This window comes from Marmota monax, unplaced genomic scaffold, assembly GCF_021218885.2.
Source record: "Marmota monax isolate L192 unplaced genomic scaffold, Marmota_monax_Labrador192_F-V1.1 WCK01_AAM20220418_F8-fsc00017, whole genome shotgun sequence".
NCBI classification, from domain to species: Eukaryota; Metazoa; Chordata; class Mammalia; order Rodentia; family Sciuridae; genus Marmota; species Marmota monax.
The window spans coordinates 8424082-8437391 of NW_026695241.1; the positions used below are offsets into that span (position 1 = coordinate 8424082).

The 13310-nt window shown below is 36.6% G+C and overlaps 1 protein-coding gene across 5 annotated transcripts in view; it reads left to right on the plus strand.

Annotated features, from left to right (window-relative positions):
* The window catches only part of Galc (galactosylceramidase), a 71292-nt gene extending 59916 nt beyond the window's left edge, over positions 1-11376 (plus strand). For 4 of the 5 annotated variants that reach the window (XM_046440715.2, XM_046440717.2, XM_046440718.2 and 1 more), the window contains 5 exons: positions 1245-1395; positions 2418-2598; positions 6951-7114; positions 8309-8385; positions 10607-11376. In XM_046440715.2, coding sequence (XP_046296671.1) covers positions 1245-1395; positions 2418-2598; positions 6951-7114; positions 8309-8385; positions 10607-10756 — 723 coding nt within the window. In that variant the 3' untranslated portion in view covers positions 10757-11376. Of the gene's footprint in view, positions 1-1244; positions 1396-2417; positions 2599-3496; positions 3647-6950; positions 7115-8308; positions 8386-10606 lie in introns of those variants that run through there. The other variant, XR_009226354.1, reaches the window with a different exon arrangement.
* Positions 11377-13310: the final 1934 nt, after the last annotated feature.

Here is a 13310-nt window from a genome sequence, read left to right on the forward strand (position 1 = left end):
CTTAGTGAATAGCCATTTGGCCTGTATGCTGCCCAGTTTAACAGTTTCCCCATTACAGTAGACACCCGAGGATTGGGAAACTGCTTTACTTCGCTTCAGCCCAGGGGCCTGCCTCAGTACCTAGCATGGAGGTTTCTCAGGAGAGGTTTCAACAAGTGAATTGGCTCAAGCAAGCACATTACTTCACCTAATTGACACAAATCTTCCTACTTTTTCTGATCATTCTTAATGTTCTGATAATTAGCTTGTCACTATTAATGATGAAACATCCATTACATAAAAAAATCTAAAACAGAACAGTCTCTACTTTCTGTATTACAAATTGCTAGAAAGAACATAACAAACCTGATTTTTTTCCCCAGGGGAAAAAGAATATTATTTCTGAGCCAGAATATAGCATTATATATTTTATAGATCTGACCATCAGTTTAGTGTTAAAGCGAAGATATTTAAACTTCTTTAATTCCAAATAGGAAAAAAAAACCCCAAAACTCTCCAAAGTCTCATAAAATGGGCATAAATTTAATGCTTACATTAATTGTGCAAGGGATTCTAATGTCTTCAGAGGTCTGCATTTAGCACAGGACAGCTATGACATAGGGAGTGTTTGCTGTTAGTCACACACTAAGCTAAGTACTTTATAAACATCATCTGGTTTAGTTCTCAAAATATCTCTGTGAAGTATGTAGTTTTCCCCTTCATTTTGAAGGTGAGGGGGAAAAAAGTAGAGATTAAGTTGTTAAGATCATAAATGTGACATGAACCTAAACTTGAACATATAGGGCATAAATTTTCTTTCTTAATTGTTAAAGGTTTTCTGGGATTAATAGTTGAGTCAACAGTAATATTTTATGGATTTTTCTTTCTTAGTAAAATCCTAAAAGAAATAAACAGGCCTCTTAATTGCATGTATTAAATACACACACACTATAAAAAGCTTACAGTATGATGAAAAATAATAGGCCTATAGAATTGACTTGGGAATCATCTAATCCTTCTTCCCTCCACAAAGTAAAATGCTTTAATTTTTCTTTCTATAAATTATAATTAATATTATAAAGTCTTCTAAAATACTTGAGAAAAAAGGATCCCACGGACCTTGGTATTAATGTGTCTTTCACACATGTTTAGGAAGTTCTAGCAGAAATGAATTGGGCTCTTCCTTAAACTTGGTTTTTGAAAAGCTGTTTTGTCCCAGAGATGAGCCATAGCCCCTGGCATTGACCCAGCAACATGTTTTTCAGCTCCTTGACAGTGGTGGCCGTTTCACCCTGGACCTGCAAGAGGATGAGCTGTTTACACTCACCACTCTCACCACAGGCCGCAAAGGCAGCCACCCACTGCCTCCCAAATCCCAGTCCTTCCCACTCTCTTATAAGGATGATTTCAATGTTGGTAAGTATTTTTCACTAAAAATTTCCTTGGCCTCTTTCTTTAGCAGGACTAGGTCAGTTTCTGTCTGTTAAACTACATGCATCATGGAATGACTATCACAAGCATATTTATCAAGCTTTTAAGTCTCTGTGTGGTGAAATGAGACCTAAGTTCTATGTTCCTGCAAGGCAAATCTTATCTGGATTTTTCAGTGCCAGAGAGGTTACTGTCAGAATGAAAGTTATAATTCTAAGTTGTTTTTAGTGGAACTTCAGATTTGTAACTCTGCCACTGCTCCCTTGACCATTAGTCGCTTGTGTGGCAGTTAGGACATACGAATGCCTGTCTTTTCATGGTGCTTGTGAACTGAGTGCTGCAGGGGGCAGTTAACTGTTCTTGATGATGAGTAATCCACATCATCATAAACCCTTTAGTTGTGTCTGGGAGTTGTATATTATAGCTGGTGTTTGGGAAGATCTGTCTTAAAACCATTAGAAAAGTTTCAGATTATAGGTGTATTAGGAGAACCATTTGAAAAAAAAATGGTAAGAGAAATGGTTATTGTGATTATATTCCTAGATCACTCAGTAAGCAACAAAATTTGTTAACTAATAAGTGGTGTTATACAGGATTGTTGGCCTCATAGACAAAGTCAGGTGGCTTTGTAATCTGTTCTAAAAATTCTGTACCTATGTGAGAGTAAGAGGGAGGATATTAGCATTACTAAAGAGAATTTAAACTTCTTGTTGGCTTCAGGACTGCTTGTTCCACCATTTGGAGACTTCTACCACTCACTAGCCCTCCTTGTTAACCTGGTCTGTGTGATCTTTAGCCAACTGACTGTACTGCAGTCTCTAAACTACTTGAATAAGATAAAAATGGGTAAAAGTTGGATGATGTAAAAGTCAATCTCTTTGTTATATCTGAATGCCAAATTTTGGTTATCTGTATTATTATTTAGAAATTTTCAATAGTGTTTCAAAATGTACCATCAGATTCTGTAAGGTTTTTATACTAAACAGAATTTATTGTGTTTTGAACAGATTACCCATTTTTTAGTGAACCTCCAAATTTTGCTGATCAGACTGGTGTATTTGAGTACTATACGAATATTGAAGACAAAGGAGAGCATCGCTACACGCTGCGCCAAGTTCTTAATCAGCGACCTATCACGTGGACGGCTGATGCTGCCAACACAATCAGCATTATAGGAGATTACCATTGGTATGTGAGATGCTTCAGAATGGACCCAGAATTACAAGGTCATTTCAGCCAGATCTACATTGAGGATGTCAAAAAGTTTTCAGTAGTCCTCCCTGCACAAGATCATAGCAGATGTGTAATAATTTTTGAATATCATGGCACCCACTAATCAGCAAATTGTTTTGGTGTCTTCATGTTCCTCCTTCATATTAGCCCAATTTAATACTGGTTATTTCAGGAGAAATTTGGTTTTAATATAAAAAGTGAAAAATTTGGACCCAATTGTAATTAATATTTACTTATATAGACTTTGTGGTTTTGTTTTGCTGGAATTGATTTGTTGATCTGGTGTTGCCACCTGCTGGATGAATAGTATACTTACACTTTCTTAGCCTTTGTGGAAAGTCTAATTACCTGCTTTAGGTGGTTCTTTTCTGTTTTTTTCCTATTTCTAGTAAATTCTTCTGTGGAAAAACAAATATGCATGCATGCATGTATGCACATGAACACATGCATTCCAGATTTCAAGATAATAAATAGTAATGTCAAGCTATGAAACTTGGAAACTGGTCAGGGAAAAGAAGACTCTGAAAATTTCTTGAGTTGCTTATCGACAGAATGCTACAAAAAGTCTTTATCCCATTTGTATTGCGTCACTCCCAGTTATAAATCCCTATTCTAGAACCAAGCTCTGACGTAAGTCTAAGAAATTTTTAGTTATCTTGTCCCTGGAATCTTACAACGCTGTGGAAAATAGGTAGAATTCTTCCCTAATTTAGGATAACTTTAGTGGCTTGTTCTCTTATTTAACATACTATTTATCACATTGTCTCTGAGGTAGAAACTTTTAACTGGATTTTCTGAACATGTCCTTGGGGTTTGTTACTTTCTCATTTGTGGCTATGGTCTTATGATACAGGTGGATGGGTGTTTTAGTTAGCTTTTGTGTTGCTGGGATCAAAACACCTGACAAGAACAACTAAGAGGAAGAAAAGTTTATTTGTGGCCCACAGTTTCAGAGGTCACAGTCCAGAGGTGGCTGACTCCATATTCTCAAGAGCTGCCCATGGTGAGACAATACTTCATGGGGGAAGGGCCCAGGGGAAAAAAGCTGCTCTGTTTATGGCAGGTCAGGAAGCAGAGGAGTTGGGGAGGGTGGAAAGGGAAGGGGCCATAGGGAAGATGTACCCTTCAGGCACACCCCTGGGGACTTACCTCCTCCAGCCACACCCCACCTGGCTTCAGTTACCAAACTAGGATGGACTGATTAGGTCATAGTCCTCATAATCCATCTTATCTCTGAATATTCCTGTATTAACAGGAGCTTTTTGGGGACACCTCATATCTACAGCATAACAGTGGGTTTAAGTGTAAAAGGCATGACCCATTGTTTTGATCATCAGGTTGGAAGTAAGCTGTCTAGGAAACGTTTAACTTTTCTTTGTACTCCTGTTCCTTATAGAGACCTCTCTCTAAACTCAAACTATCATTTCTGGGTGAGTCTCCAGAAAAATTGAGAGGCCACTTGTAGTAGAATGATGAGATTTACTATCCAAAGATGATGACAACAACAAAAATCTCATATATTTAAAGATTTAATACCAAGTGGTAATAATCTTTGCTATGATCTATTATAGTGGATAAGGCAGTGGGGAAGAGATAGGTGGAGGAGAGTATGGAGACGGGGAAAGAGTTACAAAATCTGAAAGAAAAGGAACTAATGAATAGCAGTTATTTGAATCAGGAAAGGACTGTTTCCATCCTTCTCAACCCCTATTTTCAACAGGTTTCTCCACCACTTGGGAATGTACAGCAAATCTGCCTGCTCTCACATCACCTCCATACTTCTGTTCCTGACTTCCAAGATCCTTTATCATTTGTCTCTTCTGTTTATTCTGTTTTCCCCAATATTCCATCTTCTGTTTGAGGCAGCCAGATGGGCTTGGAGATGTATGCTGATCCCATGTTCCTTTCTGTCCTGTGTCTGCTGACTAAGGAAAGGAGGGAATGAAAACTTCTCAATAACAGGCACTTCCCACAACTACCTATGGCAGGGATGTCATCCTCTTGCCTTTTGAATTGAGGACCTGAGGCCCTGGAATGAGATTTACTAAGACAGACCCAGGCCTGGAGGTTCTGTTCAGTTCTGTTACCTGCACCTCACAGCCTCCTGTACTCTGTGTCTTCTCCCTGAGAGTGGGAGGGGAGATGAGTTTAGTTTTTCTGTAGATCTGTTTTAATTAATCAGTTCTAGTTCTCAGGTGCTCAGTGCTGACAGTTCTTAAATTGTGTTTTTCAGTAGAACTTTCTCTTACAGATTTTGTTAAATATCAGCACAACAATTTGACAAAGGGGAGGCTCTTCTAAAGCTACTTAAGACTTTTCTGTCTTTAGTAAGCTGTCACTGGGATCTCAAGACAATCACAAAATTACCTTGCTTGTAAACTATTCATTCCTTTGATCAAACTTGCTTAATATATTGGTATTTTTCCCCCTTCAGCACAACCTAAAGACTGTGGCTGTGGAAGAGTAAACTGCACCTTTATTCTATTTCATTCATTATATACAAAAGTAGCTGGCAAGTTCTGATGAAAGAATCACTTATTCTAGAATATGATGTGGAAAAAAAAAGTTTCATTTTCTCTCATTCCATCTCTAAATAGAATAAGTTTATGAAACTGACAGTATCTGTTATACTTGCAAACTTCTGATAAGCCAGAAAAGAAGTTGGGGATGTACATGAGAGTGCCCGTCCTCAGAAGTTTCATGCTGGTGACAATCTATGGCAAGGAAAGCTTCTTCTAGTATCAGCATATATGAGATGGGGCTCAAATTACTTAGTGTCTGATCTTCCTGTAAAGCACTCCAGATAATTAACTGTGGGTCTTCCTGATTGTGTTCCCATTGTACACACTTCTTTTAAATATATTTTCCTTTATGTAGTAAAACTCCACAGTGCAAAATTCTCTTAAGAAACTCTGAGGAATATAAAAACCAGGTAATTCTAGATCCACCCCCCTCATTCCCAAATAGATTTCCTGGTATTCCTAGTCTTACTTTGGATTGCTAGCTTTCTTTCTTGGTTGCATGCAGATTTTTTCCCCTTCCCATTTGCAATTAGATACTGAGTAGGAAATAATTTTTTTCCAGAGATTATGTTGGTTTGGAGTGGTTGTATTGCTCCTAAAGGAGAGTGTTTACAAAGAAACCTGGAGGAGAGCTCATTGTCACAGCTCAGGTAGTCCTTGGCTGGCTGCATCTTTCCCCTTCTTTAATATACTCTTGGTAAAGAGTGAGCCTAGAATCAGGGTATAATTGCTTCTATATGAGCAGATGCTCTGTAGGGTAAAAATGGTAGTGGGATTGCTGTGGGATTCCTGGACCACAACAGCCTCCCCTGGGAAGTCATGCACATTCATGCACATTCAGAGGGCCTACCTCACACTTAGTGAATCAGATGCTATGGCAGTGGGGTCAAGGGGCTGAGCGTAATTGGTCTTCCAATACTGCTCAAGTTTGAGAAGCCCAGCAGCAGAGGCAACAGAGTTGATTCCATCTTTGCAGAGAAAGAATTTCATATCTTTCTTTAGGAGCTTTTAATTCTTCTTAGGTGTAAATGTGGAAATTGGCCACAAAGTAGCTTATGTTCTTCCCAGAGGCTCCCAGCATTGCTCTCATTGCTTCTCTTTGCTGATGGAAATTTGAATAAAACTTTTGTTCGATTGTGTAGAAACTGTTACTTAGTATTCATAGAAAAACGGCTTATTTCACTATTATAAGAATGGCAAGTTGTTTTATTATTGACAAAAATGTGGTCTTTTAAATTTATTTTTAAATTGGTACATTATAGTTGTATAGAAAAGTGGAATTCATTGGGATATGTTCATACATGCACATGGCCTAGTCTGATCAGTTTCATTCTGCTCTTTCTCCCTTTTCCCATCTTCCCCCTCATTTTCATGAGATCCCCCACCTCACCTTTTTATAATTCCTATTTCTCCCTAACTTCTGCATTTAAGAGAAAACATTTGACTTTCTGAATCTGACTTATTTTGCTCAGCATGATGTTCTACAGTTCTATCTGTTTACCAGCAAATGACATAATAAGAAATATGATCCCAAAGAGCTTAAGAATTGTAAATATTATTGTCCAATAACCCATTAATAGAAGCTATGAAGTAACTTAAGTTTTGTAACACTTAAAACGATTATCAGTGAAGATTCTTGAAGCTCATCCAAGCTACAAACTCAGACTTAGCAAGTCATTTTTTGCTTCACTTAGAAGTTTGGAAGCATTTGATGTAAAATGGAATATTTGTACTGCATTAGGAAAGGCATGATTAAGCCTACTAATCAACATTTTCATTCTGCAGGAGCAATCTGACGATACAGTGTGACGTTTACATAGAAACCCTTAATAGGGGAGGTGTATTTATTGCAGGAAGAGTAAATAAAGGTGGTATTTTGATCAGAAGTGCCAGAGGAGTTTTTTTCTGGATTTTTTCCAATGGATCTTTCAGAGTTACTGGTGACCTAGGTAGGTGATTTTTTTTTTTTTTTAATAGCACGTGACTTGCTATGGGATGTTACTTTGAGCATCTGCTTGTTATTTGTGGGAGCAATAAAGAGCTCCACTGCAAAGTGCTGGTGCCTCTGATTGGGAAGAGATTGACCACACATGTAACAATAGCCAACAGTTCAGAGATGTAGTTATTGAATTTGTGTAGATGAGTAGCTCAGTAAATGAAAAAATAAGCATGCAAAGGTTTTTAGGGTATAGAGTGAGCTGGGCTGTGATGATAGGATTTGTGTAAACTGGGGTGAGGTAGTGAGGGGCGGGAGAGAATGCTGAGGACACCCTGTTCCCAAAAACAAGACGATGAAATGTTACTATTGTGCTTTTTAGAAATTAAGGAAAGGGATTGATCTGCTTAAAACTGACAAATACTACTTCCTAATTTACTTACTACTTGAAAACAGTGTGACTTTTCTCATTCTTCTTCAGAGCACTTGTCCTGCAGGGCACAGCATTTAACCCTGACTAGGTGCAGTAGGGACTGTTGAATTACAGCATGCCTGAGCTGGAAGATATCTCACTGATTTTCTAGAACAGAGAGCCAAAAAGTTGAATTGATTTTCCTGAAGTCTCAAAAAATAGTTAGTGGTAGAACTGGAATTAGGAATTTAACTTTGTATCTTCAGTACGCATACCCACTGTTCTGTGTTTTAAACTGCCTGTTTGAGGTCTCATCCTGGCTTTTTCTCAGTCATTCAAATGTGATAAATCCCAAAATTAACTCTTTCTTTTCTCCATGTTAATTCTAAGTGAATGCTATTACCAGATGAGCACTTTCACAGCTGGGAATCTTAGGGTCATCCCGGACAGTACTCCCTCTTATCCTCTGTATTCAGTCTAATCAATTATGAATGTACACTTGAATTAGATGCTAATTCATTATCCAACCATTGGCTTCTAAGTTTGTCTGACTAGTTTGGTTGTGAGCAATTTAAACACATAGCTTATGGCCCATAACAGGATATCATACATGCTTATGGAACATATGGCAAAATGACAGATGTTTTGTTTTAAATCAGTTGTAGAGCTAGAAATGAAGGGTCATAGTTCTGTATTATGGCTGGCCTTAGTGCCATGTAGATGCCACTGCATTATATGATTCTGTGATTTAGATTTTAAAAATGTATCAATTAAGATAATCTTTTTGCATCACAGCTGGATGGATGACGTATACCGCAGGAAGTGTTGAAGTTACAGCAAAAGTGTGGTATACACTCACATTAATAATTAAGGTAAGGATTGCTGATTTTAATTAAGTAAAATGACCTCATGCCTTTCTAGAATTTTCTGTTGTAAAACACGTGGCAGAAAGTATGTTAAGTTTTGAAGAGTCATGGAAGCAGTAAACCACTCATCTCTGGAATGAAAATGATGTCAGTGTGACCACACAATGACTACAGCAACTGACTCTATCAGACCACTATTTTAAAAAAAAAATTTTTAATTTTTTTCTGCTTCTTAAATTCTAATTGTTAAAATCAATAATTGAATTATTCTTCCAGTTTACTTGAACCAAGACTCTAATTGGAACTTATAGGTATAAGCAAAGTCATATAAATTTATTTTTGATGATTTAGAATAATTTGTTTTTCAACTATAAGCACAGTTTTGTAGAAGTTGGTTTCCATGGATTTTTGTTAGAGAAGATTCCAGAGTATTACAAAGGACATCTAAAAATAGTCATCAGAAATCACTGGCTGATAATGAGTTGCTGATTGACAGTGTTCCAAAGAGAAACTGCATAAAGAAATTCCTTTTATAACATGCTGTTCTCTCCCACAGTAGACCTCTCATAATTTTGTTTAGACTGTGATAGAAATTAATTATGAGATTCAAGTAAGTTTTGAATAAGTTTGTTCTCTCTTCCCACCAATCACTAAAAATGACAGTTTTTCAAACACTAACAATATGTGTTAAAGATCTGGTTTGAATGCAGTATAATTTATTTATGGGCTTGATGGGCATAACTTTGTTCTCAATTTTTACCTTTATGAGGGGGATCCTAAATGTGCTTTCTTGAGGTACACATATGGTACTGTTTAGTCACATATTTAGAAGTAGAATTACATTGTAGGTTTTCATAGCTATTGCCATATTGCTAGTTATACTATACCAAGTTTGGAACAATGATAATATGATTTTAAATATTTTTTCCAAACTAATTTGCATTTCTTCAATAATTAGGGAGATTGCACATCTTATTATGTTTATTGACTATTTGTATCTTCTTTTCTCTGAAGCTGCTTGACCACATCCTTTACTCATTTATTTTTATCTTTTTTGATGGATTTGTATGAATTTATTATAAATTTTGGATAGTAACCTATTATCTATTGGTCAGATGTATTCTTCTCTTTTTTTATGTGTATTTGAATTTTGCTTATGATATTTTTGATGAATAAGTTTTAAAAGTTGATACTGTCAAATAGTTCACCTGTTAAAATGTTTTTCGGTATTCACTGCCGTGTAAGTGGCATAAGATGTTTAGTTAGCACTTTTAGAGCTGAAGATAACTACACAGGTGTGTAGTAATAGGAGTGTGGCTCTGAATTTGGAGTTGGATGACTTGGATTCAAGTCCAAGCTCTGCTGATAAACCTGTACAAGGCCCTGGGTTCAATTCTCAGCACTGAAAAAGACAAAAAACATATTTATTTTGGTTTTGGGCCTAGTGCTTTAGATATCCAGCCCATTACCTTTTGAGAGTAGCTGGTTTTAAATGTTTGGCTAAGGTTGGCATGCTCTGATATAGGTTCAGAATGTGCCACAATCATGACAATAAAGCCTATCATTTATTGTTCATGGTATCTAAGCACTGACCTGAGAAGAAAGGCAACATCATGAGGAAAACACATTTTTTTTCCTTCTCTGTCAGTGATTGTACCCCACACCCTGCCCTATCATCACTTTAACTGATGGTTTTTCTACCTTAAGGGTACCCATTTCCCTGTGGCTTCTAGTGATATGCTATACATGGGGACAAAGCAATAAAACTCTTCTGGTTGGGTGAAAAGTCCCTAATGAAGACCTTAAATACATAATGAGGTAGGGACAGATGTTTTGGCTGCAGCACAGCCATACCTGAAGAACTGTGGCCTGTTAGCCATGGCATTTGCATTTGAAACTATTGTAAATAACAAAAGTTTTGCTAAAGCTTTATTAGAATGTTATGAAAAGGATTACATTTCTGTTTTTACCTTTGAGTGGAGTTCAAGGAAATACTGAGATATTCCATGTGCCTTGGTAACTATTTAAATAAGTAGTTTCTATTAGTAATTCCAGAAATTTTTCCCCATACTTCAAACTTCTGTTTAAACTCTAGGAATTGTGTATTGCAGTAGTTAATATTGAGAACAACGTTTGCTTCACTAAGTATGTGGGCTCTATTTTATTAAGAAACAAACTTCAGAGATGATATCTATGTTTTCAAGGGATGCATTTCTCTCCACTCCAGGGTTCTTTGTCCTCTGGCATGTTGAATGGCAAGCCGCTGTGGACAAACATCCATGTGAATTATCCAAAGAATGGCTGGGCTGCGATTGGAACACACTCCTTTGAATTTGCACAATTTGACAACTTTCATGTAGAAGCCACAAGATCATAGAAGCTCAAGCACATCATGAAGCCTGTCTAGATTTTTTTTCATTTTAGTTTTGGTTCAGAGCCAATTCTTATTTTGATGGACCAGTACATGAGCCTTTGGAGGCTAACAATAATGAAGAGTAACTAGAAGAAAGATATATTTTTGCTTGATCCTGTTGAAAGATTTTCTTAGAACTAATCCCAAAGGAAAGATAAATGAATCTTTAATATTAGCTGGCATGTCTCTTAAAATTCAAACCGTTCATTGGTCCTGTATTCAGGAGTGGTTAGGGTGGTTCAGGCCTTGAAACCTGTATCTTATTTGCAAGTGATGATGCAGGTGGCTGTGAATTGATCATCACTGAGATGTGTTTAGGAGTGCCATAGTGTGTCTAAGTGAGCTGATGTCCTCCTGGTGAGATGATGATGCTACAAGAGGAAGTCCAAGAATATAGAAGTGCTGCTCTTTGAAAACCACTTCAACATGTTATTCTTACACTCTAACAAATACTTTTTTATATCTTCTTTTTTAAAATGATGCTTCTGAATTGCAGGATATGATGAATGGAATGGTTTGAAAAATGCCTCATTAGTAAACTACCTCTAAATCTATTTCTGCAGTAATAAATATTAGCAGATTAACTGGTTTGTTTGCATTCTTTAATTCTTCCAATTTTAACTTGTAGTTCTTATAACCCTCTTGCTTCTTGGTGTACATTTTTCCAGGTGGCTGGAAAAAGAGAGAAGACCCAAGATAGCTAGTGCTGTAAGTGGGCCTAGAGAACGAGTTGTCCTTGTTTTCCTATGTGTCATTTCACTGTGCCTTTTGTGACCTGCTCTCATGTGCGTCTCTGGGAACCGACCAAAAGAACCTTGAATGATTCATCTTCTCTTGTGTGAAAGGAGACTTTTACTAGCTCACAGAATTGGGTCATCTCCTAATGATGTGGATGGTTAGATCACTTTTTCTTTTTTTTTTTTTTAAAGTCCCAGTGCATTTATATGTAAGTATAGCTGAGCATGTTTCTCATTAGTATGATGTATATCTAAGCATTAGTATAGTTCTTAGAAGCAAATCAGTTATTATGAGGGCAAAGTAAGTTCTGGAATTCTTTCTAAGAAAAGAATTACTCATCGAACTGATTCTACTATTTAAACATTTTTAATGGTCTAACATAGGCAAAGCCACAATAAAATTTTGTATTACTTTTGATGACAAGAAGCTAATTACTAGAATAAATCAGATTAGAGAAAAATTTAAAATTAAAACAAAGTCTAAATGACTTCTAGTTCAAATTTCTAAATATTTTTAACAAACTAATATATATATAGGTATACTTTATGTATGATAGAATGGTCCCATTTTAAGTGTATGGTTCAATGAGCTTTGATAAGTGGATCTCCCATGTAATGGGTACTCCAGTCAAGCTGTTGAATGTTGCCATCACCTCAGAAAGTTCTCCATTCCCCTCACTCCCAATTTCAAGCAGCCATTGGTGTGACTTCTGTTACTATTAATTAGATTTCTTTGCTCTAAAACCTGAAAGTGGCATCGTGTGCTGTGTACTCTTGTGACTGATCTCTTTCAGTCAGTATATAGAGACTTTTCCATATGGCATTTCAGTGATTGGCTCCATCTGAAGAGTATTCCATCATATGGATTGCTACATTTGTTTTCTCTTCCCAGTTTCCATTATTAAAGATAAAATTCCATCAGTATTTACATACAAGTCTTTGTGTGGACATATGTTTTTATTTCTTCTGTGTGAATACTGAAGAGTAAAATTGATGGGTCTCATATTTTTTCAGACTATTTACATTCAGTACTATTATAAAGAGATGGTTATTAATTACTGCCATTTAAATTTATTTATGATGCTTTTAAAAATATTTGTTCTACTTAGTTATACATGATAGCAGAATGCATTTCAATTCATTGTATACAAATAGAGCACAACATTTCAATTCTCTAGTTTTATACAAAGTAGAGTTGCACCATTCTTGCAGTCATATATGTACCCATCTCTTTCTGCTGTCTTTCCTACCCCATGCTCCTCCCCTCCCTACACTCCTCTTTGCCCAATCCAAAGTTTCTCCATTCTTCTCATCCCCTCCCCGCCCATTATGGATCAGCGTCCACTAATCAGCGAAGAGAAAACATTCTGCCTTTGTATTTTTTGGGATTGGCTTACTTTGCTTAGTATGATATTTGCCAACTCCATCTATTTACCTGCAAATGCCATAATTTTATTCTCTTTTAATTCTGAGTAATATTCCATTATGTATATATTCCATAGTTTCTTTATCTAGTTTGTTTCCACAGTTTAGCTATTGTGAATTGAGCTGCTATAAACATTGATGTGGCTGCATCACTGTAATATGCTGATTTTTAAGTCCTTTGGGTATAGAGGAGTGGGGGTTAGCTGAGTCAAGGTTCCATTCTAAGTTTTCTAAGGAATCTCTATACTGCTTTCCAAAGTGATTACACCAATTTGCAGTCCCATCAGCAATGTAGGAGTGTACCTTTTCCCCCAAATCCTTGCCAACACTTATTATTCCTTGTATTCTTGATAACT